Consider the following 26,390-nt stretch of genomic DNA (forward strand, 5'->3'; position numbering starts at 1 on the left):
TGCCATGGGCAGGGACATCTCACACTAAACCATATCACTCAAGGCCTTGTCCAACCTGGCCTTGAACACTGCCAGGGATGGAGTATTCACAACCTCCCTGGGCAACCCATTCCAGTGCCTCACCACCCTAACAGGAAAGAATTTCCACCTTATACCCAATCTAAACTTCCCCTGTTTAACTCATTACCCCTTGTCCTATCACTACAGTCCCTAACGAAGAATCCCTCCCCAGCATCCCTATAGGCCCCCTTCAGATACTGGAAGGCTACTATGAGGTCTCCACGCAGCTTTCTGTTCTCCAGGCTGAACAGCCCCAACTTTCTCAGCCTATCTTCATATGGGAGGTGCTCCAGTCCCCTGATCTTCCTCGTGGTCCTCCTCTGCACTTCTTCCAACAGTTCCATGTCCTTTTTATGTTGAGGACACCAGAACTGCACACAATACTCCAAGTGAGGTCTCACGAGAGCAGAATAAAGGGGCAGGATCAGCTCCTTTGACCTGCTGGTCACACTCCTTTTGATGCAGCCCAGGATACGGTTGGCTTTCTGGGCTGCAAGTGCACACTGTCGGCTCATGTTCATTTTCTCATCAACCAGCACCCACAAGTCCTTCCCCACAGGGTTGCCCTGAATCTCTTCTCTGCCGAGCCTGTAGCTGTGCCTGGGATTGCTCTGACCCAGGTGTAGGACCTTGCACTTAGCATGGTTAAACTTCATGAGGTTGGCATCGGCCCACCTCACAAGCGTGTCAAGGTCCCTCTGGATGGCATTTCTTCCCTCCAGCGTATCAACCGAACTACACAGCTTGGTGTCATCGGCAAACTTGCTGAGGGCGCACTCAATCCCACTGTCCATGGCAGCAACGAAGATGTTAAACAAGGCCGGTCCCAACACCGATCCCTGAGGGACACCACTCGTTACAGGTCTCCAGCCGGACATTAAGCCACTGACCACAGCTATTTGTGTGTGCCCATCCAGCCAGTTCTCTATCCACCGAGTGGTCCATCCATCAAATTGATGTCTCTCCAATTTAGAGACAAGGATGTCGTGTGGGACAGTGTCGAACGCTTTACACAAATCCAGGTAGATGACATCAACTGCTCTACCGCTGTCCATCAGTTATGTAGCCCCATCATAGAAGGCCACCAAATTGCTCAGGCAGGATTTCCCCTTACTGAAGCCATGCTGGCTGTCACCAAGCACCTTGTTGATTTTCATGTGTCTTAGCATGCCTTCCAGGAGAATCTGCTCTAAGATTTTGCCAGGCACAGAGGTGAGACTGACTGCTCTGTAATTCCCTGGGTCATCAATTGTCCCCTTTTTGAAAATGGGGGTTATATTTCCCTTTGTCCAGTCATCGGGAACTTCAGCTTACTGCCATGATTTTTCAAACATGGTGGACAATGGCTTAGCAACTTCATTTGCCAGCTCCTTCAGGAACCACAGATGGATTTCATCAGGCCCCATGGACTCGTGCACGTTCAGGTTCTTAAGATGGTCTCGAACCTGATCCTCTCCTACAGTGGGCCCAACGTCTTCATTCTCACAGTCCCTGCATCTGCCTTCCAGGACTTGGGTGGTGTGGTCAGAGCCTTTGCCAGTGAAGACCAAGGTAAAGAAGTCATTCAGAACCTCAGCATTCTCCAAATCCAGGGCAGCCAGTTCTCCTGATAGCTTCTGGAGAGGGCCCACGTTGTCCCTAGCCTGTCTTTTATTCGCTACATAGCTACAGAATCCCTTCCTGTTATCCTTAACATCCCTAGCCAAGTTTAATTCTAACTGGGCCTTAGCTTTCCCAACCTGGTCCCCAGCTTCCTGGACAACATCCCTGTATTATTCCCAGGCCGCCTGTCTTTGCTTCCACCTTTTATAAGCCTTTTTTTCCTTCAAATTTTCCTCAGCAGCTTCTTATCCATCCAAGAAGGTCTCCTCGCATGCACTTCCTTCTAGTTGGGACACAACACTCCTGAGCTTGTAGCAGGTGATCCTTGAATATCATCCGACAGTCTTGGGCCCCTCTGTCCTGTAGGACTATATCCCATGGAACCTTACTAAGCAGGTTCCTGAAGAGGCCGAAGTCTGCTGTCTTGAAGTCCAGGGCAGTGGGCTTGCTGCATGTTCTTCTCACTGTCCTGACGATCTCGAATTCGACCATCTCGTGATCTCTGCAACCAAGGCTGCCCTGGAGTGCCACATTTCCAACAAGCCCTTCCCTGTTGGTGAGCACGAGGTCAAGCCTGGCACCTCTCCTTGTCGGCTCCTCTATTACTTGCAGAAGGAAGTTGTCTTCCACACAATCGAGGAACCTCCTGGATTGCTTGTGCCGTACCGTCCCTCCAACAGATGTCAGGGTGGTTGAAGTCCCCCATGAGGACAAGGGCCTGTGAGTGTGAGGATGTTCCTATCTGTCTATAGAGCACTTCATCCACGGACTCCTCTTGATCAGGCTGTCTGTAACAGATCCCCACAGTAATGTCACCCACTGCTGCTCTCCCTTTGACCCTGACCCACAAACTCTCTGTTAACTGCTCACCTGTCCCCAGACAGAGTCCCATATTCTCCAGCCTATCCCTAACATAAAGGGCAGCTCCCCCTCCCCGCCTCCCAGGCCTGTCTTTTCTAAAGAGGCTGTAACCTTCCATTCCAACACTCCAAGTCATAGGAGCCATCCCATCATGTTTCTGTGATACGTATTACATCATACCCCTCTAGACATGCACACATCTCTAATTCCTTTTGTTTGTTCCCCATACTATGGGCGTTTGTATAGAGACATCTGAGCTGAGCTCCAAATGAAACCAGCTCATTGGCTGGAGGAGCCGAAATATCTCTACATTGCTCCAAGCATTTATTATAGATGCTGGCAACTGACTGGGTGTGTTGGGATGGAATGATGCTCCCCTCCCCCAACACATCTAGTTTAAAGCTTTCTTGACCAGCCTGGCAAGCCTCCTACCAAAACTGCTCTTCCCCTTCGTTGTCGGTCCCTAACTCCACCAGCCTCCAGTAGACCTGGCCTCCCAAATAGAGTCCCAAAATTTTGATGCAATTCCAGTAAAATGATCATATAAAAACCATATGTATCAAAGTTATCCCTAACAGGAAACAGAAGGCAAGTTAAAAATGAAAATATGCTTCTACAGAGTTATGCTCTGTGCCATTCAAGATGTTTGAAGAAGTCCTCTTACCTTCTACCTGTAACGCTGCGAACCCCACAATCCGAACTTATTGCTTATTCAGTATCCACAACAACACGCCACAAGCTCCCTATTCCAGAGATGAACTAACTCAATTTTTTCAGAACATTTTTAGAACTCAGTGTTTGCTTAACTGGAAATTTCTTAGCTTTCTTTGGCTCAATATTTACAGGACACTTGGAAAACTTCAAGAGCTCACTGGTCAATTACTACCAAGCAACTTCTTTATTTGAAGAAAGAGACCTTACTGTACTCATGTTGAGTTCCTCTCACTTGGCTGCCATTTGGGCTGAAGTGGATTTCATCAAAGATGTGCTCTACCCGAAATGCTTCACTCATCCAGGGATCGTCAGTAATAATGGTTCCTGTGTATTTCTTTCTGCTGCTTTCGAGGGGATAAATAGGGGTTGTGTCTGCATCGTATACAGTTAGCGTTGCAAGAACAGTTCCCTAGAAGGAAATAATAAATGACATTGCTGAATTACCCAAAGCTTTTTATATGTGATATGTGTTTGGGAGATTGAAATATTGGCCAACTAAAACCTTACAACTTTCTCTCAAGCCTACTTTCATTCAAATTTATTTTAAGCTTCAGGTTATCACTATTTCACACCTATTTGGATCTGAGTCAGAAGATCAAAAGATGGCAGTTAAAAAGAACTTACCAACTTGTCATGTCATCATATCAGTTTATATCTAAATACAGTGCTAAACTTTTGAGTTAGGAAATGAGTGCACCTGAAAGCTCTTGATTTTTTTAATTTTTAAAAATCAACATTATTCTACACCACTACTAAAAAAAACCCCATAAAACAGGTCAGTAATATGCACACTCAATAGGCGTGAAATACATTCAGACAGGTCAAACTCATTACCCAAATGACAAAAGTGACTTGGGTTGTCCATCTTCTGCTTAGTCTACTAGATTGCTGTTCTCTACTGAGATACTGAAGCCACAAGATCTTTAAGATTTCTGTTAGCCATTCTGTTGTTTCAAGTTCACTTAGGTATTAGAAAAATTTTAAAGTTTACAAATATAATGCCTTTTTTTTTTCCACTGCAAAATGCCAGTGAAATTCACTGCATTCCAAACACTTTGCAGGCATGTAATTTCAAAGAAAATATTTTACTGTATAAAACACTTTCGTGAGATCTTCAGTTTCTGTCATCCAGACCTAAACAGAACCTAAACAGAACTCCCCCACCTCAAATTTTTCAGAAGTAAAAAGGAATTACTTTATACCCAGGCAAATGTGGTATGTTCACAGGTATCTTGTCAACACTTGTTCTAGTCGGGAGGTGGCAGCAAACTCCCAAAATCATTCTTACCCCTTCCAGACACAAATACAAGCAAAATGTATTTTGAAGGGAAATCTGACTACAAAAAAAACACAGATGTTGTTACTAAACAGAAGTCACCTCAAGAAAAACACATCCCTGAGGCCCCCAAAGTGCCTACTGAAAAGCCAAAAGAAGAAAGAATATACTTTTCTACTGGAGTGTACATGTGGGTGTACATGTTCAGGGGGCACAAACAAATACACCCAGGGGTTAAGACCTCTTGAAAGATCACTAGGGCAGGTGATGGTAAAGGAAAAGTGGAAAAGCACCATTAAAGTAAGATCCTGGAGCTCTTTGTTAACAGCTTGGCCGTGGAAACACCACTGCCAGGTACAATGTTTGTCTGCAGAAGACAATCGCTTCTTTTAACTTTCTGTTAATGGTACAGCATTCTAATAAATGTTCTGAGTAAAGCTCTGATATCTTACATAGATCTGCATATATGGGAAGGACACACACATATCATGGGTACAAATTGGAGCACAAGAGGTTTTTGGGTTTTTGTGGGGTGGGTGGGGTGGGGGGTTGTGGTCTCCTTCTGGAGACATTCAAAACCCGCCTGGACACGTTCCTGTGTAACCTTATCTAGGTGTTCCTGCTCCGGCAGGGGGATTGGACTAGATGATCTTTTGAGGTCCCTTCCAATCTCTAACATACTGTGATACTGTGTGATACTGTGATATCCTTCTGAGTGTTGCCCTAACGCCACTCGCTTTTAGTTAGCTGGGGGAAGCAACTCCGTAACAAATACAGAGCAAACCTCAGTATAGGGAGATACAGTGATGCTGACCACAATCTCAGCAATGGTCCGTCTTGGCCTCAGGAACTGTTGACGTGTCCTTACACTGTTTAATTCTCTTCTTTCATCTGGGGTCTGAGTAAGGTACAACTCAGGAGAGAGGAATCCTACAAACCCAACATTTTACAATCACAGGGCTGTAGAGCATGGTGCAGTGATGTACTTGTTGCCAAGATCCACTACCCAGAGTATGACTCCCACTGCTGTGATCCTACTTTAGGAATTATATAAAGAAGAAAATTACCTCTTTCCTGTTGAATTCCACTACAGCATCTGCAGTATCAGTGCCATTGGGCAGGAAGGGCGGAGAGTCATCTTCATCTAACACATTCACCAGGAAGGGCACCTCCACCTGCATCTCCCTGAAGCCCTCTCTCACAGTACATTTGGCTATCAGCTCGTATCTCTCTCTCTCTTCTCGATCTAGGCGCTGTGTCACACTCACACCGGTGGTGTTCTCATTGTATCGGAAGGGCATACCTTCAGCTGAAAAACAGAGCCTCAGTATAAATAGGTGCTATCACTTCTCAGTGCAGGACTCCGATGGTTTTCTTCTTTAATACTCTTTTGCAATCCAGTAAATCCATTTTGGACTGCATGGTAAAAGGCAGACTCACAAGTAAGTTGTGTGGCTATATTAGGGTAGACACCCCACCTGGAATACTGTGTTCAGCTCTGGGACCCCCAACACAAGAGGGACACCTCTCTTATGAAGACAGGCTGAGAGAGTTGTGCTTGTTCAGCCTGGAGAAGAGAAGGCTCAGGGGAGACCTCAGAGCAGCTTCCAGTGCCTAAAGGGGGCCTACAAGAAATCTGGAAAGAGACTTTTTACAAGGGCATTAAACTAAAAGAGGGGAGATTTAGATTACATATCAGGAAGAAGCTCCTGACTGTGAGTGGTGAGGCATTGGCACAGGTTGCCCAGAGAAGTTGTAAATGCTTCATTCCAAAGCAGTGTTTAACACCAGGCTGGATGGGCCTTTCAGCAACCTGGCCTAGTGGAAGATGTCCCTGCCCATGGGAGGGGAGCTGGAACCAGATGATTTTTAAGGTCTGTTCCAACCCAAACCATTCTATGATCTAGAAGCAGCACATTTTAAAACCCAGGATATTCCCAGTCTGTTCTTAGCTGGTGCAAACTTCTAAAACCAACCTTTTCCCTAGGGAAGGGGACAGACCTTCTTCCCATCCCTATACATCTCAAAGGCAAAAATCTTCAGGTTGAGTTCACATTTGCAATAGAACTTCCTTTACAGAATCAATCTAGAGGATCTACTACAAAAGAGATCTTAACAGAGTGCAGCTGTTTACATCTATTGCTGGTACATGAGTGGCTCAGTTCTAGTTTTACCTGCCAGGAGTTTGTAGGAAATGCTAAGATTCTGACATAGATGATGAATTGAGGGTAACTGGAGCTGATGAAATGTGCCGGGTGGTTTATTCTCCTTGATGTGAAAGGAGAGATCCATTTCTGTGAAGCAAAGCTGCCTTGCTGTCAGGGAACTGCAAGCTGGTGCAGTAGCATTCATCAAGGAGAGGAAAACTGTGGTGCGTGTAGCCGAGTCACATTCCTTCTCTTGAAAGGGGTGGGATGAAAGGAAGACATACAGCATCACCTTTGATAATGGCATCCAGTTTCCTACAGCTTCAGAGGAAGAAATAAAAGAACAAAACGCCAAAAGAAATATTTTGCAGGTGACGAACCAAGATTTTTAGTCATTTTGTACTCTAGTCCATTACTGCACAAGCAACCATATAGTCCTATTATGCAGAAGCAATTCTTCAGTGAGTTATTTGTTGGTGGGAAGACTTTTAATCTTAATAACCCCAGTAAGACAAAAAACTATAGGTGTTAAAACCAGTTTTACATTATCAGAATCTCACAGAATGATATATCCTGTCTGTAAGACACTGACATAAACCAGGTCACTACTAGTAATCAGCTTATTGATAGGACTGGTTTTTGGAGGGACTACAACAGAGTGGGGTGGCATCAGGGGAAATAAAAGTGCATGAAATGGAATAGATATTCAGGAGAGATTTGCAACTACTGTCGTTTAAGTCTGATAGCTTATACTAGTTGAGGATATGGGCCAAATTATTTACATTTAGAGGACAAATTGCTTTATAATTTTGAAATATAAAGAGCTGGTCAAAAAATAACACAGACATCAACTTGTGCCATCTACAAATAAAACCTCAAGCTTTATTTATTTTTACTACCTTGGTTTGACTACAGATGGAATGATAGTATTTTTGTACCAGATCTAATTCACTTGAGGAGATGCTCTAAGTCACTTTGACCCATATGGACAAAAACAAGGCTCTCAAGTTCTGGATAGCTGTTCTTCCTTTGTTCAGTTACAAATAGCTAAGTGATATTCATGAACACCAAGTACCAAAAATGCAGCAAAAATGGGTGAAATATCAAGCACTCAGCCCTTAAAAAATATAACAGTGAGTGTCTGAAGTTGAACATTTCAACATCAAGGCACCTAAGTCAAAGGGTAGTATTGATATATGGCTCTTAAAAACTCAAGACAGCTACTACAGACTCTCTCCCACAGCAGAATTTCTGCAACTGATCACAGTGGTATGCCATTAACTCCTCACCCATTTCCTGCTCCACTATCTAATGATACCTAATTTCCTCATAGATCAAAATCACCAAAACCAATTTACTGCTAAAGTATAAAAGAAGATGGGCAAAAAAAAGATAATTCATTTCTGTAGTTCAGTGGGGTAAGCTTCTCTAACAATGCCAAATCTCAAGAAAGGGAGAGGGATACACTTAACCATTTCTTCCAAGGGCTGCTGCTTGGTGTAACATGCAAAGGTACTTTGTGAGTTACCAATCAAGGATGTTTTAGGTGAGATTTTAACTGATCTAACTACATTGGTCTGGGCACTAAATGCCCAGCATCAGAACAGTGGAATTGGCTTAATTTGCACCAGTAGATGAGCAAACTGCAAATCTCAATGTACGGCTGTGACTTATACAGCTGTGAAACGCAGAAAAAATATTTCAAATAATGCAACTTTCCCACCGTACTGGAGTCCATAGTGTGAGCAGCTGGATCTGTTCCAGGGCAGTGATTGCTTTGGCATATGGTTTCCTGAATTTGCTGTGTGTTTCATTGGGTCTGCTTTCTGATTTTAAAAGGAAAAATACGTTTTTCTCCAAATTTGATGCTCATATGGTAATGGACAGACCTCATGATCTAATCATACTTTGTTTTAACAAGAAATACTTTAACAGGAAAAGACAGTCTTCTCATACTTACACAGCATGTTGAAGTCCTCTCTATCCAGGCTTTTACTGAGGTAGAGAAGTCCTGTTTTTTCTCTGATTTGAAACCAATTATTTTCATGCGATCTTGCTCGAGAAATGATGAGATTCTGGCACAGATGAAAGTGGGCCACCTCTCCATGTGAATCCCTCAAGGCGTGGATGCGCAGGAGTGGTGTACCTGCTGGCTCATCTATGTAAACATTTTCCAAGTACTCTCTCCTGGGGAAGTAGAGTCCAAAGGCAGCTGCAAAGGAAGGCACACAACAGGAGAGGTGCTCACAGTTAAAAGATTTTTGTGCTGGCATTCTCTTAAAAGATGCATTTCCAAATAACCAAAGGCTTCATTCTCTAAGGATTAAAAAAAAATGTTAAAGAAGATGTATAAGAAGGCAGATCCTCATGTGGTGTATATAAACACAGTTGTACTTCACTCAAGTCATGAGCACAGCCACCAAAAATTTGGCCTATGGTTTATGTTCAAGTTACAACATCATATGAAAACTAAACTGCTTTGCTGTAAACATGTCCCAGTTTAAGCAGAATACTTAATCACAGAATCACAGAACGGTATGGGTTGGAAGGGACCTTAAAGATCATCTAGTTCGAACCCCCCCACCATGGGAAGTGGAGGGAACACCCACCACTAGACCGCATTGCTCAAAGCTCCATCAATGAAGCTCTGCTTGTCAAATTGTACTTAAATTCATACTTGGAGCTCTCAGATGTAATTCCATTATCTCACAGATCATATTCAAAGAAGGAAAAACCTTTTGTTGAAATCACATACTTTAAAAGCCTAAATGCACTCTCTGTTGAGAGAAAACACAGAAACATAGCAGTGCCTTGCACACATTTCGTTGGATTACATAAAACCTCTCTTATGTAAGAGTCCTTTTGTGGCTCCCTCCCTTTCTAAACAGCATGATACTTTTGGTTCTGAAAATGGGAAATGTTTAAATAAAATTGATATAAAAGTCTTATAAGTATTTTGAATATGATAGAGGAGAAGGCAGAGAACTGACTTGCCTGAACTGGGGCGGGAAACGTACATTTACTTTTAATATACTGGCTGTGACTGACCCATTGTTTCTCTCCAATTCCCTCCACTCTCTGCCATCTACATCTAGTAGGGTTCAACTGTGATTTAGATGCCTGTTTCTTCAGATGATATCATCTTACCAGGTCACTTTCAATTGCCTCTCTCCCCCTTTCCGGTACTTCCCTTCCAATTCTACTGCTTGCAAATATGATCACAGTGGAACGCTTGATAAGCAAGAAAGGTACAAAGTGATACTTGATGGACTCCTGAGAGCTGAACTACGGGAACTGTTGCTCTTGTGCTTCACCTGCACTAACAGTCCGTAGTCACTCAGGTAGAAAAGAATACTTGCATAGTACAGAATTTTGAATCATTTAATCTGATTTGATAAGGAGTAAGGCATATAAAAGATTTACGCATCTGCTGACCAGATGAAAATAATAACAATTTTCATATGTTACTAATACAAGAACATCATAAATCAAGCCAGATACAACTGGAAATGATGGTAATACAGCAGTAAAATTAGGGACAGAATGCCAAAACATCTTCAAAATAACATCAGGCTATAGCACATATTTATTCTTTATTATTATTGGATCCATACACTAGTTTACTGAATGGATAGGACCACAAACAAACTGTAAACAAGAGACCTCTAATTTCATTTGGAAATACCACAGAAACCACTGTACCTTGTAACGTTTCATGACATCAGTATCCCTGGATGCAATTACATCCATGAGATTTACAGAGGCCCATTATTTTTTCTACATATATTTTGCAATAAACTTTTAATAAAGTGCTAAAGTAATACAGTAGGTGAATTTGCTCCAAATTAGTTCATTCAAAGGAAAGCCAACAACAACCTTTTGGGGAGCTTTAGAAAAGCATTAAGTCCTGATGACCCCTGTCTCAAAGAAAACTATTGCTTCTAATTCTGGTGCTATCATCATCTTTTTTTGTGAGTTAAGTTTCCTGAACATCCATAATGCATTCTAAATAGTTTCCTAGTCCCTCTGTCTGTTTTGAAGTGAAGGCAAACCTGGCAAATATTCACTGCTAGAAATTCCAACAAACTGTTTTGTCAACAAGAGGAAAAAAGGGATACCCAAATAGCAAGCCCACTCCCAGTGCAAGCAAATAAATTCTCTTGAACTATTTTACATAAAAACCTGATTTTAGAATTATGAAAACTTCCTCACAACATATCCAGCACTGAAAATTCACTGCTCAAGACTAAAATATTACTTTTAACCCACTGATGCAAAGAAATGAGGCTCATACAAAGCTAGTTACAGGACAGAGAAATATTTCCTTATTTCTAAGACTGGTCTGAACAGTTCTAATGCCAGCAATGCTGTGTGCTCAGCATCACAAACAGACCATGCAGTGCAAGAACTGGCACAGTAGCAGAGACACAAAATCATCTCCAGTAAGAGGAGCAAAGAGAACACAGAGTATATATAAATAGTATGTATAGGTAAAGTGTGAAATTGGAAAAGAGAAACCCAGGATATTTCAAGTTGGAATTATTTATTTCCTCATCTTACACAAGTGTGTTAATTTTTATATCCTTTGCTTTACAAATCTGGGCCCACACTGCATGCTATCATGTACATAGTCATGTTTAATGAAGTACATGCATAATTACGATAGGCATTGCCACCTGCATGTCTGAAACTTTGCATGCATCTACACCTCAGCAGAGGTCAGCATCCTGACTGCTCTGCATCTGAAAGATTAAGGTTAGTATTTATACCGCAGACTCTGAAATACTTTGGCATCAGTTCACAGGAGCAGTCTTCTCTGTTCTCAGGAAAAAAAAAAGGGAAAAAAAATCCTGTAATATTAAAATCTGGTATCTCTGTAGATAACAGAAATGCAAAACAATGATTTACATTTTGAAAAAGGAGGATTCCTTCCTAAAATAACTTAGAATTTACACCACTGATTAACCAGAAATGTTCTTCACAAATAGAAAAAACACTTTAAGAAATCAGTAAAAGCCACTTTAAGAAATTTAAAGTTAGAAGCATGATCTTTTTCTCCCCAGTTCAAACCTGAGAGATGATGAAACTAAATTCTGTCCATCAAAAGTGATAGTTTTCAGCACAGTGCATATTTCATTGAGGACAACACCTGAGGATAATTTTAAGTGACACCAGTGGATATGAAATACTTTCATGTTTTACTTAGAAAACAAGCATTTGAAGAAACTTTACAACATTGTAGAAACTTAGATGGTAAAAGAAAAAATATAAATTGAATTTAGCCGTGTAACAAGGTTCAGCCAGCTCTGCGGATCTTGAAATTGCTGGGATTTTGTAACAAGGTTCACCCAATGCTGCTGATCTTGAAATTGCTGGGATTTTGTAATGTGGTTTGTGTCACTCTCTAAGTCTATTTCAAGCACTGAAAGAAATGAAAGGTATGCAACAGACTGACTGCCCAAGTCAAAACCACACTCTGCATGTAAATCTTTGGAGGCTGATTTCATAGGAGGCCTTTGAAGAAGAAAAGTAGCACCCACTTCCCTGAGCTGTGTTCATTCCTTTAAGCCATAGTAAGTTAAAACCAGATTCAATAACCTTGTCATCTGGCAAGTATGCTGCAGGAGGAAGAGGTTCTAATCCTGGCCACAGTTCCTTGTGTCCTGAAAAAAAAAATAAAAATGACTTGTGCAAGCTTCCTATGGAAGCCAGATGGAGTTTTTTATTGAATCTGCCATTTAAATAAAGGGAATTGAGCTGGTTACGTTCAAAATTGATGGCTGAAGTTCTTTGGCTTAGGAATCAAAAGCAGAGAAGCATTTCACGTTACAACCTTGAAATACACCACAAGAAGGTTGTCCTCTGTAACATTCATGAGTTACATGAGAGAAATAGAGAGTTAAAAAAATATTTTGGGATCTCTGAACTTTCTTCAAGAGGACACTTCAATGCTTTATCCTACAATCAGCACAGAGAACTCAGCAACCTCTGACGGATGAAAAGCATTATTTGATAACAGCGCATCAGTAACATACAGAAAAGTCATCATGTTTAGGCAGATGTAGTGCTACTGACTAATAGCTCCTACAGGAAATAGATACCGCTATGACAGCAGTTTTCCAGGTCAGAGAGAGAAAGCAGATGACAGTGGAGAAATAAGACTATGTATTCTTTGGAGACTTCACCGTCTTTTGAAATAAGGCAAATTTTCATGTGCTTCTTTTCAGTCATGGATGAGTAGGTAAATATGCCTTTTTTGACAGTAATATTTTTTCAGTAAAATTTGTTGTAAAAAACTTCCATGTTTTTAGTGCTTTTTATCCTTGACACCACAGTCTTGAGTAGCATTGGTGGAGTACTCTTGATGAAAACTGTTAAACTGACTATAGCAACATCATACTCTTACCATCAACCACAACGATGAAAAATGTAGTTCAGCTTTTTAGTCACAAAATGAAATGACATCAATCTTTTTATTAGTGTAAAGGAGGACATCACCGTTAAGACTTCTCCCAGTCAATGTTTGTAACCATCTTTCAAAGTACAACTGCAGACTCCAGAAAACCTGTTTTAGCGCAAATTATCCCAGTCAGAAAATTTGCTCTGGGAAAGGACATGCTTAGAGAAGTCCTTAGAAAACCATCTCAGGTCTATGTGCATCACTTGCAGAGTCTCAAAGCACATTAGAGAGTGTGAGAAGAGGACAAGCAGCACACAGCAGTGTCACTGGTCAGAAGCATCCCATCACCCTGGCCCACAAGACAAAAGATCCATCTGTGACTTTTTCTTCTGAAGAGATGCCGGTGCAGGTTGTAGCAGTATGTGAACTGCTGGTCAGTAAAATGCAGCAGTTAGCTTGCTCTTGAACCGGGAATTGAAAACCTAAGAGCTAAACCCACAGGAACTGTGAAAGTACTGCACTGCTCATATTCAAGGTTCTCAGCTAAATCATTTTCCTCAAGCTACATAAACAAGATGTCTCGTGTAGTTCATAGCAAAAATCCAAAGTTTAAATGACTGCTGCTTGATTTAAGGTACACCATGCATTTGAACAAAAGGCTTGTTCTTGATTTAAAGACTTCAACTGACTGAAATCCGATGTACCTCTTTAAAGTTCTTTTGGACTTCATTACTCATGTAATCTGAAGACTCTCCCTAGCCTGCATGCTTGCTACCTTCCACCTTCTTATCACCAGTTCATGTCAAAAGTTACACTTTTTTCCAGTAGATGCAAAAGTCTTTACAAATCTCTCAATGCCTGCTGGATGATCATGCATTTAAAAAACACATGGACTGCTTTGTGAGTTTAAGAGAACATAAGATTAAAAAAAGTCAGAAACACAGAAATGGAAGAAGGGTTGGTTTTCATTCAACAGGTAATATACACCTATATAACCCACATCTGACAAAATTTACTCGGAGCTTTCCAGCATTTTGAATGACAACACAATGATTTATTAAGGACAGAACAGCTCTCATGCAATCAAAAATCCTTAATCAAGAATCGACACACATCTCCCAGAAAAGGGGTATGCTTTTAATGCAATGATAGCCCTATCATTGTAACATACAGGATTTAATGAAATAATAGATGAACATGGGAGTCTGATGTTAATAATCCCCCATTTGTTGCATCAGATTTCAAAACGCAATTATCTGTCAAGGTTAGTTCTGTATTCTGGAAATAATTATCTTTACTTTTGACGTGTAGCCATTATGTTCCATTACTAGTATCAATATACCTAATGTTTGATTCATCAGAAAACAAGAGCAGCAATGCAACTGTGTATTTTAAATTAAAGGACTTGCCCACTTAATGCCCTTTTATAGCCCCTGCAGAATTAAGAAATAAACTCACCTTCATAAACCAAAAAGTCAATAATTTAGAAAAATCACTATTACTTAATGGAAAGGTAGCATGAAACAGCATGGCTGGAAACAACACTCTGTGGACTGAACACCCTGCAATGTATTCAAAACAATATCCGCCATCTAACACAGGCTGACCAATCCCGTAAGTATCAAAACATTTTTGCCAGCATTTACATGAATGTTTCTTCAGTCAGAGATGGTTTAACAGAGAGAACAACTTCCACATTACTCAGGGAATTACTCCAACCTTTCCTCTGGTTCAGCAGCAGAATTTTAAATGAAGAACTCCTCACTGCACTAGCTATCATTACACTGTGACTCATTTACAGGGTCATCACAGAAGAACTATATCCAAAAGATATCACTTTCCAAGTTGCACATCACTTGACATACCCACTCAAAGAACTAATATTCACCAAGGGAAAACAACCATGGTTTAAACAAAGCACCCTGAAAAGCTATTTGAACATCACTGAAAGGGAACCATCAAAGAACAGCTCTGGAGCGCAGCTTGTACCTGCAGTTCATGGCAGAGCACAAGCTAACAGTTTCCTTTTTCAAGCCAGGGAGCTTCAGTGTCAGAAACTGCAGAGTGGAGAAGAGCCTGTGCTATGCAGTTTCCCTCACCACCTCTCTCCAAGGGAGCTCCTTGGCTGACCACACAGTCATAGCATGAGAAAGCATGTGCCAGGCAGGGAGGGACATAGCACCAGTGGTGGTGGGACCCTACATCTACTGTACTCCTGCCTCCATGCACCTGCACAGCCAGGCACCAGGGTCCAGCAGCCCCACCGACTGCCCTAGGGGTATAACCACTACTACGAGGAGCCTGCTTCCTGCACAAATACCATTAAAAATTTCTCCTGGTTTTATACAGAGATGTCAGGTCAAATTCTGCCACCACCTCACTGAGTTTAGGCTGCAGCACTAGTGCCCAGGTGTAACTCCTAGCACATTTGAGAGTCACTCCAACAATGACAAATAGAAGAACTGGGAGCCAATTAACTAGCAAGCCATTAACACGGCTCAGCAGCATGATGCTATTTATTTTTAGGTGTGTTACTTTTAAGCTGATCATTACAGAAATTGTAGCAGATGTGATATGAACCAGACAGCTGTACTAAAGTGAAAATGAAATTAATTCCTTTTTTATAAAGCTGCTTGTCCAGACCCTAGGTAAGAGCGGACCGGGGAACGAATGCTGTAGAGTTTAGTTCCAGAATTTTTTGAAAGCATGCTCGAACTTTATGGAACTGGATAATTGCTAAATTTTACCTGTTTTGTAGCACAGTTGTTAGAGAATTACAGAATGAATTTCAATAGCAGCAGTATCAGTGAAACACATGTCTGACAGAATATGATACTTCCAGAAGGAACTGGTCCTTACAAAGTGATGGTAAGCAGAAACAATACTTAACTAGAATATATTCCAGACCTGTTACACTGGTCTGTTTAAAGTTAATTGCCTCTCTTGTGATTTTGCTCACAAGATTCCCATGCTCATATTGAAAACCACCCTGAATTTTATATTGAAAACACATAAATTAGGTAGGTACAAATATCAGACAAAAAAAAAAAACAAACCCTCAGTCAACAACCTGTATTAACCTGCTAGTAAGGAAAATGAGAAAGAAGTTCATAACACATTCATAAGATAGACTTGGTAAAGGCAAAAGAAGGATAAAACAGTGCAGATGAAGGTCTTTTCCAACCTCGTTGATGCTATGATTCTGTAAGACAAAAAGTATGCTTCCTATATCAGGCATTTTGAACATAAACTTTAAAAATGTCAGGATCAAAGAGAGACCCTAAATTTGTCAAAAAGAAAATATTTCAGTTGGATTTGTGAGATTTTCATTTTTGACTCAAGAATGAAAAATCTGTACAGCACAGTACCTACCACTGAAAGAATGGGACAATGTTTCTCCTAAAAACTCTTACCTCCTAGTTCACTGATGCCCAGTTCAAACAAGGTCAAACCTGTGCCTACAACTTGCTTTTTAAGAGCCCGTACTTATAGGTAAGTTTTAGAAAATCTTACTTCATCTTACTTTCTTATGGTTTGTTTGTTTGCCTTTTTTCACTTCGGTAAGAAGGCCAAATTTTGATGCTTCGTTGTTTTAAATAACAGTGTTACTAAACTTAAACCATACCTTACAGAAATGAACTACTTCCATTGCATGGAAAGCTTTTGTAAGAGACTGCAGGTGTTTCTGAAAGTTCATCAGACCCTGATTCTGTCACTCCTCCTTATTTATGTGATTAAATACTCCTTTTTTAAATTATGGCTTAATTGCATGAGAATAATCAGATATAATTTTGCTCTGTATGAGTGCAGAGCTGAAATGTAAAACAAGGAAACATACTATTGTATTGCAGCACAAATTAAATTAATAAATATTTAATAGAATTTATTTACCTCTGGATGAAATTTAGGGTGTTTACAAGGCAGCACAAAAGGCACAATGCTTCATTTTTATACCACTCCAATTCATCTTTGTCCGGATATGATTTATCGTATCTGTATTTCCTGTGATCTCTTTGTATTTTGCTTCAACAACTAATCCCAAGTTTACAAGCATTGGAGAAATGATCTCACAAAGAGTGCCCAGGCTAAAAGCCACAAAGCTTGAGGGCTTCTTTGGGCTTGCTTAGAGTGGGTGACAGCTGAAAATCGTCACTTGAAACATGGGAAGTTTAAAAGTGTGTATGTACATAGATATTTATGTGTCAAGACTAAAATAAGATCTTAAAAAAGATGTTAGTTAGTAATTTAAGAAAACACACATGCATATGCACACACAACTGTATTTTCAATAATTTCTTTCCTTTAAATAGTTCAGCTAGAACAATCATCAGGACTACCTAGAAGTGAGTCAGTCTGTTTATATAGAAGGAAACACTATAATGTCCATATAAGAGGCTTTCCATACTTCTCAGCTCAAGTCATCTGCAGGATCATAAAGCCCATGGCTGTAAACATAAAAGAAACATCAATCCACAAATCCGTAATGTCAAGAAATTGATATTAATGTCTAACAATTATACAAACAATAAATAGGATTAATTATAGGTTCAAATTGAGACCCCAAGCATAAACTACGCAGCCTTTCCCAAATTAAATATGGAAGTTTAATTAGAAATATTTTTTACAAAGATTTTTTCATTTTTGCATGACATAATGCAAATCACATTTTTGTTACTAAATAGCATCTTATTCAGTGTGAACCTATCTAAAGCAAAGTGAACACTAAGAGTAAGATAAATTAATTTTGAAAAATAGTAGCTTAATCTTTGGAAATAGACAAAGTTTCAGCAGTCAGCATCAGAAACCAGGAAGCATCTCTACTGAGAATGCTCTAAGTTCCCTACCACCGGAAGCATCTTGTACAATCCTAGGTACCATTTTAATTATTTTTAAAGGTAAACTGCAACAGTAATGTATAACATGCATTACTATACATTACATTACTATACTATTACATTACTATAATGTATTCTCCCATCAGGAACTGGATAAGACTAGGAGCTAACCTAGCACTGCTGAACATACAAATAAGAGACTCAAGTAATCAAAGGTTCATTTTACATTTTAAATGGTCCTCTCCTTTCCTGCGGTATACTGGTCTTCAGAAAATGGATGAGATTATAAAGAAGAAGAAAGGCAAAATTGAGTATAAGTGTTGGAATACCATCTTTATTAAAATCCAAGCTTTGTCATAGACAGGCTCTGCAACCACTAGGTTACCCATATCTACCACTTTTTTAGTGATTTTATTTTATTTTCAATTTTTCTTTTATTTGGTTTTATTTTCAACTTCTTTCAATGAACTCCTACAACTCAACGCATTCAAGGTTCATTCCTGTTGCTCGTACTTCTGGCAAGTGGAATTATTCTGCATTATATTACAAGAGATGCCAAGACAAGAAGGTGAACTCAGTCCGCTGTTTTATTCCTAATTTTAAAAGAACTGTTTTTCTATTCATTGTCTGTGCACACTCTCTATGTGCCTTCTAGAATGTGTTTAAGTGTTATGTATATGCAGAGACTGTGATAATGAGAAGCCAGAGAAGACCATCAATGTATGCGTCGCTGTTCTGTGCTAAAAATGACACACGAGTTGTATGTCACTACATATGAGGATTTTATGATTTTGAGATTTACAAGTGCTCTAAACCCATCATACTTTAATTAGCTTTCACATATATTTACTCCAACAGCACTGAGTTAATACGCAAGGTAAACATTACAGCAGTAATTTGGAGGAGAACAAGGCACTGACAACTAAATACATTTGTTTCACACAAAAAAAACAAACCACAAGACACTTATATGCAGAATTTTTATGCATACTTGATAAGATGAAAGCATCCTAAAAGGTAAAGACAAGTTTAAATTCATTATCTTAGTCAAAGAGATGATCAGCATCATAATGCACTTCCTATATTAAGATACAGATTTACATCCCTATGCTGCTTCCTTAACAAATATAAAGTACTAAATTTTCACAATCCCAACTCATGAAAATGAATGAAAAACAATTAACTGTTGATTTATGACAAAGGTTTGTATATGCACAAACTCCTATGTTCCATTACTACTTTGTATCAAGTTTCCCCATTTCCTTCCCTCCAGCTGCACTGGATTCTGCACCATCAAAATGAAAACGAGTCTTCCTGTCAATTATAAATAGACTGAGTCAGACATCAGGGCTCACTTTCTGACAGCTCAGTGCAATCCTAAATCTAATGACCATCTACTAAATCTAATACAGCCATCTACATCCTATGCTTGAGCCATCTTCATAGGGTAAATACACTCAAGCGAAGTATGTACCAATACTTCTCACAGATAGCTTGTTTCTCCCCTCCCCATTCACTGGATTGCCACAATTGACAAAATGGTAACACCAGACCCAATAGTAACAGTATCGGTTTGGGATAATTGCACAATGCCTTCTTGATCAACAACAACAGCCCCTCTACGTGGGTCATGGCAGGGGTCTGATTTTCAGAGAAAAGATGCCCATGGCACATTCTTGCTTTCTAGCAAGTAGGCAACTCTATTGCATTTTGATTGATTTTACTTAGGATTCTCCACTGTTCAACTGGAAAACCTATTTTCTATATTTAGTGCAGATGTATAAAAATTAGCTTGCTAGACCTCATGTAGTGACACAGCAAATAGCTCAGGCTGAAATGTATTTTATCCGTATATAACATCTCTGGCTTCCCTCATTTTCTCCAATTCCTGCAGTTCATTAAAGAGCATCATCACTGACTTACTGTAGGAGGCAATCAGTGAAAACTTTTGCTGCTGGTGGTTGAAAAGTTGCCAGAGAAATGGTAATGACACATGCATCCACCTCTCACAGGAAAGTGTTCTGTTATTAAGAGCTGCTATTCTCTTTCCAAACACTCCAGGGAGCTACGAGCCTGCAATTCAATTTTTCAATCCAGGAAGTGAAATCTTAGTGTAATTGTGAGCTTGTTTATTTATTTATTTGAAGTTCTGTCATTAATTGACATTTTGGCTTAGATTATTATCACAGATTATCTGTGAAATGAAATGCAGAAGATAAGGTCTTGTCATTTTGTTATTTTTTTATGTTACCTCCTAATATAAATGCATGCTTCAAATGAAAATGTAAAACCTAAGATACTGTTATGACACATCTGCATTTGAACCTCCAATTCCTGAAGATACCCTAGCAGAGAATACATTTTCTTAAGTGCTTGCACAATACAGACCTGCTTTTAAAATGATTTCATAAAAATCTATATTACACCTGCCATCATTTAAATAAATAGGTGAATGAAAAGACAAGAACCCTCTGCATCCCAGCTGTGAATATCACTGTTTAATAAAACAGAAAAACTTCTCTGGAGACTTCTTGTTATTACCACACAGTAGCTAGTCATTATGCTGTTGTCGTAAAGCATAAACGCTGTCAGCAAAAGGGCAGAAATTGTATTGACAAGTCTTGGAAATGGGCTGACATAACACTAATTATATGGGTTTTGACACTGATGGCTTTTTTAGACAGCTCTTCTCAACTACCTTTAAGAGACACAAACTACACTGTATTCCTGACAAGTTATAGGAATGAACTAGAGAAGTCTTCAGAAAAAAACCAACCAAACAAAAAAACCCCAAAAACCAATAATAAAAGCAGCAGTAAAACCTGAAATAGCAGGGGCCTTTACAGGCGTTTACAAAACTTATTTTCCTTTAAGTAACTTCTGGGTCCTAGCCTAGTCTCTTGCTACAGGGCATACCAGACAATCAAGACTGCCAGACAATCACAGATACAAAACAATTCTCCGCTTACTAAAGACTGAATTTCAATAACATATCTATTTCAATGCCTTTTTTATTTTAAAAGTGTTTTTACTATAAAGTTAAACCTTTGTCCCGTGTTTATATCCTCCACTGCCAACAGAAGGCAATTCTCTCACTATCACTTTTGATGAAGGTTTCACTAATTGAAAAGCGGCAGCATTTCTGTTAGGTAACTTCTGATCACTTACTATCTTTAACTATCAGCAATTTCTGCTACATTGAGGTCTGTATGGAGCCCTGGGTTGCACTGATGTACACAGACAGTCCTTGATGGTAACATTTATTCTGAACTCTTAGACTATCAGAGTAGTCATCCTGATCACACCTTTTTGATGTATAAACAGAGTCTAAGTGACAGTACCAGAGTCAAAGGAAGTACTATGGTCATACAGCAACCAGCCCTTGGGCAACCCAACCCAAAAAGAATATTGAAGCACAACGCTTATACATTTACATCTTTCTCATTTCGAGAAAATTGATACTTTCTGCTCTAAGCTGAAAATGCCTCCAGTGGCATCTCCAGTCACAAAGAAGCAATCAGGTCAGTAGCTGCATGGAGATACCAGCACAGTATCCCCATGCACATTTTATGAAGGCATTTTGATTTTCAGCTCCTCTGCAAAGGTGTTTGCTTCACCATTTCATCAAAAGCTCATGTTTTAAATTTAACTGTCAGCAAAAAAAACTCATTTCCTATGCTTTTCCTCTTTCCTTACTGAGGCAGTAATATTCACAAGCTAAAAGACTTTAAACCATAATGAAAACAGAAGTTCAAATTTCAACTGAATGCCACCAAAATGCAGATTTGAAATTTCAGGCTGTCTCTCTGTTCAGAAACTCTGCCCTGTGCAAGGAAAAAGTAACAACAAAAATCCTCACAAACCACCACCACAAAAACATTGACATCAACAAACCAAGCAGGGTTTTGTGTCATGGCTAAGACTGAAGTGCACTGACTTTTCCATGAATGCTTCTCGTGAAATAGAGTTTCCCTGGATTAGGGATAAATAGCTGCCTGGCTTCATGCTATTTGTTGTAAAAACTTAACAAAGCTTAAACTTAAGGCATACACTTACTTATTTCATCATTAATGATAACTGTTAGATTTCACGCCAAAAAGAGACCACAACATACAAACCTTTATAACTTCCAGATTTCTTTCTATGCTACAGCTACTAATAAAATGCTCACAGCAGGATGTACTCTTGCTTTCACAAATCTTCTCTGTTGACAGGTTCAGGACTCAAGATTGAAGCTAAACTTTCCTAGAATTTGTCAGTGTGACAGAAAGAAAAGAAATGGGAAAAATAGCAACCTGCTGGACTGAACTCCTGGGATTCTCATGCTACATGGGATAAAAAAATACTGCATTAGGAAATTTCAGATCAAAGTTCCAATTTGCAGTTGGAATTTAAAAAAACCCAACCAAACAAAACAAAACAAAAACTGAGAGAAAGGGAAGAAGGGGGAAATACAACCAGATCTGTGTAACATATTGAAATGCCTGTAGCAAAATGTATTTAAAACTTGAGTAGAACTCTATAGAGATTATTCATCTGGGGGGGTAAAAGGAGACCTAAAACATTGTTTGGCAACCCAGGCCTCACTGAAAGTAAGAAACTCAGCTTCAGCTTTAACACAGATCCACACTGACTCTAACCACTGACACTTCATGTATGATGCAAAATGCATACAACAATCAACTAAGCTGGGTACCTTAGAATATTCTTGAATAACATTCTCCTAGTCTTGGGCTGCAGAATAAGATGTCCAGCATATAAATCAATCCTCATGTCTCAGAGATTCACTGATGAGCACTAATGCTACTTCCCAGGGCATTAACCAACCACAGGTGTCGGTTTTTACGCACATTCGGTGCACATTTCTTTGGCTGATGTACTAATATTTTTCTGAGTGAAGGACAGCAAAAAGTACCGGACAATTGCTCACTTTTCTAATGAGGCTTCAGTATAAGAAAAGTGACAGCAGAATTGCTTAAAAGTATTTTGTGGCTTTCCTGTTGCTCTGCTCCGGAATGAATATTGACGAGTTGTGCTAGGAGTTCCCACACACCGGCTGGCAAAGACGAAAGTGGTTGGAAGCAGTGTCAGTCCCCTGCATATTTCTCCAGTTTTAAAATAATTACCAATTTAATAAACATTGATTTCAAGGGAAAAGATAAGATTCCAGCTTTAAGCTTTCATGAATCAGTCCAAAAGCACTGCAGTTTCCAGTGACTATTTCATAATTTTCCTATTTTATTAGAAAGGGTCTTGTCGTGGTGTCCTGAACCCAGGACAGGTCCGATCTCCCATATTTTTCCATGTGCTGGAGAAGACTTTGCTCAGACAACTAACCCAAGTGACTTCTGTATTTGGAACACAATGTTGAGTTAAAAAAGCCTTTCGTTTCTGGTACAAAGGGACTGCCTGGCACCTCATGCCACTCCGCCCACTTCTCTAGAGGTACTCTACGTAGGTCTGTCTTCAAGTGCTTCAGCATAACAGTTCCATTTGATGATGCAAAGGCAGTAGTCCATTGAGAGACATGAGGTAATTGTGGGAAGCAATTTAGATGAAGACTATCCGATCTGCTCCAAATGCGTCCTCTTCACTAATGTTTTTAAGGATAGCCTCACACATACAATATTTGTATGCTATATAAAAAATAAAAATGAAATGTCAAGAGGCATTCAGCTTATAGCCCCACTTCCTGTGATGCAAACACAGTTTACCTCCCTTACCATGTGGCCTTTCACATGTGCTTATATAGATGGATATAAAACTGAGTGTTTCAGAAAGACGTAAAACAACCAACATGCATCAGATGCTTAGTTACATGTATTGTGGTTAGCATTCAACTAAGGATGGAAATTCAGGTAGCAATATATAAGGGTAAGATCCACTGGAGTACACCTACTGTTTGCCAACACTTCTGACTGACTTTCATGCTCACCATCTCACCAGCCACACTAGGAGAATCTTCAAAACTAGAGACTAAAGACTATGTCTCACTGAAGGATGCACAGTGGGCTCAAGCATTTCCTTAAATGCTCCAAATTTTAAGGATCAGATGTTTTGGCAGGCTTGGCTCTTAGACTGGAAATAGTTTGAGAAAAGCTGGGTGGAAAGTCTAGGTTAACTGCTTGGGAGGTATTACAGCTGGCACTGTTGTGCCAAGCGTGTTCAAACTTCACAGAGGAGAGCCTGGACATGCAGCACCTCAGCTCTCTTCCTCACAGACCCCAGGTTAAATACACATGTGAGTTCATGCTGCTGCGTAAATAATGCCAAGCCTGTACTGGACTATAGACTCAGATAACTGACAGTGCAGTCACACCTTATGAAAATATCTATTTTTAATACGATTACTGGCCTCATCCAAACTTGCTGAGATAAGAACCCTACACTCTTCAGCAGGTTTGAGACTACAGGCAGCACTTTGCAAATACTTGCAGACAGGATAAAATGACAAATTTTAGAGTATCCACAATGACATAAATGTGTGAAAGTATGGGTTACACCTAAGGAGAGAAAGATATATGCTTGGAGAACTGTCACATAAAAAAGTTTAGTCAAAAATAAAAGAGAATATACTATGTTTTCAGAACTTAGATAAAGAAAACACAATTAAAAGTCCCATCTCCTACTCCCTGTGAAATGATATATGTTGTTTTAAGATTCTTTGTCCAGAATTTAGGTTCAAAATGGTATTTGGACTATTACCACTATTCTAAGAGCTTAATGTATTTCTCTGAAGGTTTAATTCAGTAATATTTTGTTTTTAAGGTTGGACAATATTCCATTTTGAACCAAAATTAATGTAGCACATCGACTATAAGTCTTCAACGATCCCCATCCATTTGAATGAATGCTACTTTACAGAAAAGCCCAGTGGAGTCAACCAGTCTACATATCATTAAACCCCCTATTTTTCATTGTATGCCTTAAGGACTTTGTGGACCTGCTCGACTCAAAGCTCTTTGGCTGACCCTATTTCACTAAAATACTTTACAAGGATCGCATTGCTCTGGCTCTCAAAATGGGAATGCCTAGCTGCATATATTTTACTTTGTATGGTACTTCAGACATTTGACTGGTGAACCTCAGAAAGGATTTCACATGTTGCTGCAGTGATGATCAACAATGTAATTTTAAAATCAGATTTATTCATTACAGGTTTAATTCACTTTTCTCTGAATAAAGGTAGAGTAAATCAACTTATACAGCTGTACGAGCAAAATGTAACTCTCTTCTGGAGCAAAAGACAGAGAGGAGAGTTATACAGCAGACCTCCATGGTCATAAGGCTGAGGTCCAGAATAGAATGGTCATATAGCTTCGAGGCTTGCTCACGTGCAGAGTATACTTCTGATTCCTCAGCATTACCCTAGTCATTGTAGGTTGGTTCATTTCTGAAACATCGTGCCTTTTTCTCAAGCCTATCCAGTCATCAATATCTTTTCCACTTTTCAAGGAAAACTGAGAAGGCACAAACAGATGGCACTTGTTCAGAAACCGTTGTCTTCTGCTATGGATTTCTTTAAAAAACAGCACATCACACAATCACAGGATACTTGAGGTTGGCAGGGACCTCTGGGGATCATATGGCCCAACACCCCTACTCAAGCATGGTCACCCAGAACTGTTTGCCCTGTTACTTACAATAACCTCTTTCACACTGAGCCCAAAAGAATGCTAGCCAAAAGACATTTGATCACACAGACACATTTACAGTCCCAATATTACTTCTTAGATTTTACCTTTGATTCAAGATAATTAAAAAAGTTATATCCAAGTGAAAGATGACCTTCCTAGAAAAGTTTCCTTTTACAAAATGAGAACCATCTGCCAAAGATGTAGCATTACGCTAAATGGTTAAATGCATCAACATTTTAATGCAGCTATGGATTTGATATTTATAAAAGCAAACATATACAAATAAAATCCAGCCTAAATGCATATGCTAATACAAACAGCACTGCACAGATCATAATTATAATCAGAAAAAAGTACTAAATAGCTTCTTTAAACTAACCCTGTTTCTTGTGGAGCAATTTGGATTAAATCTGTTTCTCCTTAAGCATGAAGAATACCCTATTTTCTAAAACAATTAATTTACCCTGGAAAGCTCGTAAGTGAAGCTGCTGGCTAACATTCAGCTTATCAATCATTATAGAGTCCAATGTTTAAAATATAGAAGCAAAGCAAGGACAAGATTAATATTGCTCATTTCTGTATTGTGATTGAAACAAGTTCCATCTTAACCCACAGACTAGACTATGTACTAGTAAATGTTCATTCATAAGCATGAACACACGTCTAGAAAAAAATAAACAAAAATTGTAGTAATACACATACACACAGACTTCAAACCCTGATCATACAGTTACAGTCAAGACCCATTTAGCGTAACTGCTCACATGCCTTTTTCTAGATAAAGTATTCAGTGTGCGCAAATTTGGTATCTGAACACATGACTACATCCAATGGATGTAACTGTAACTAGTTTTTCCA

General features: G+C 39.5%; 1 protein-coding gene across 2 annotated transcripts in view; it reads right to left on the bottom strand.

Moving 5' to 3' along the window:
* Positions 1 to 26,390, bottom strand: part of RET (ret proto-oncogene) — a 90,679-nt gene that overhangs the window by 35,723 nt on the left and 28,566 nt on the right. For both annotated transcript variants that reach the window (XM_061380019.1, XM_061380017.1), the window contains 4 exons: positions 8,621 to 8,872; positions 6,688 to 6,981; positions 5,581 to 5,822; positions 3,445 to 3,646 (listed from right to left, as the gene is read on the bottom strand). In XM_061380019.1, coding sequence (XP_061236003.1) covers positions 3,445 to 3,646; positions 5,581 to 5,822; positions 6,688 to 6,981; positions 8,621 to 8,872 — 990 coding nt within the window. The remainder of the gene's footprint in view (positions 1 to 3,444; positions 3,647 to 5,580; positions 5,823 to 6,687; positions 6,982 to 8,620; positions 8,873 to 26,390) is intronic.

Source organism: Neopsephotus bourkii, unplaced genomic scaffold, assembly GCF_033783945.1.
Source record: "Neopsephotus bourkii isolate Nb327-2 ecotype Australia unplaced genomic scaffold, CSIRO-AGI_Nbou_v1 NB_1783, whole genome shotgun sequence".
Classification (NCBI taxonomy): Eukaryota; Metazoa; Chordata; class Aves; order Psittaciformes; family Psittacidae; genus Neopsephotus; species Neopsephotus bourkii.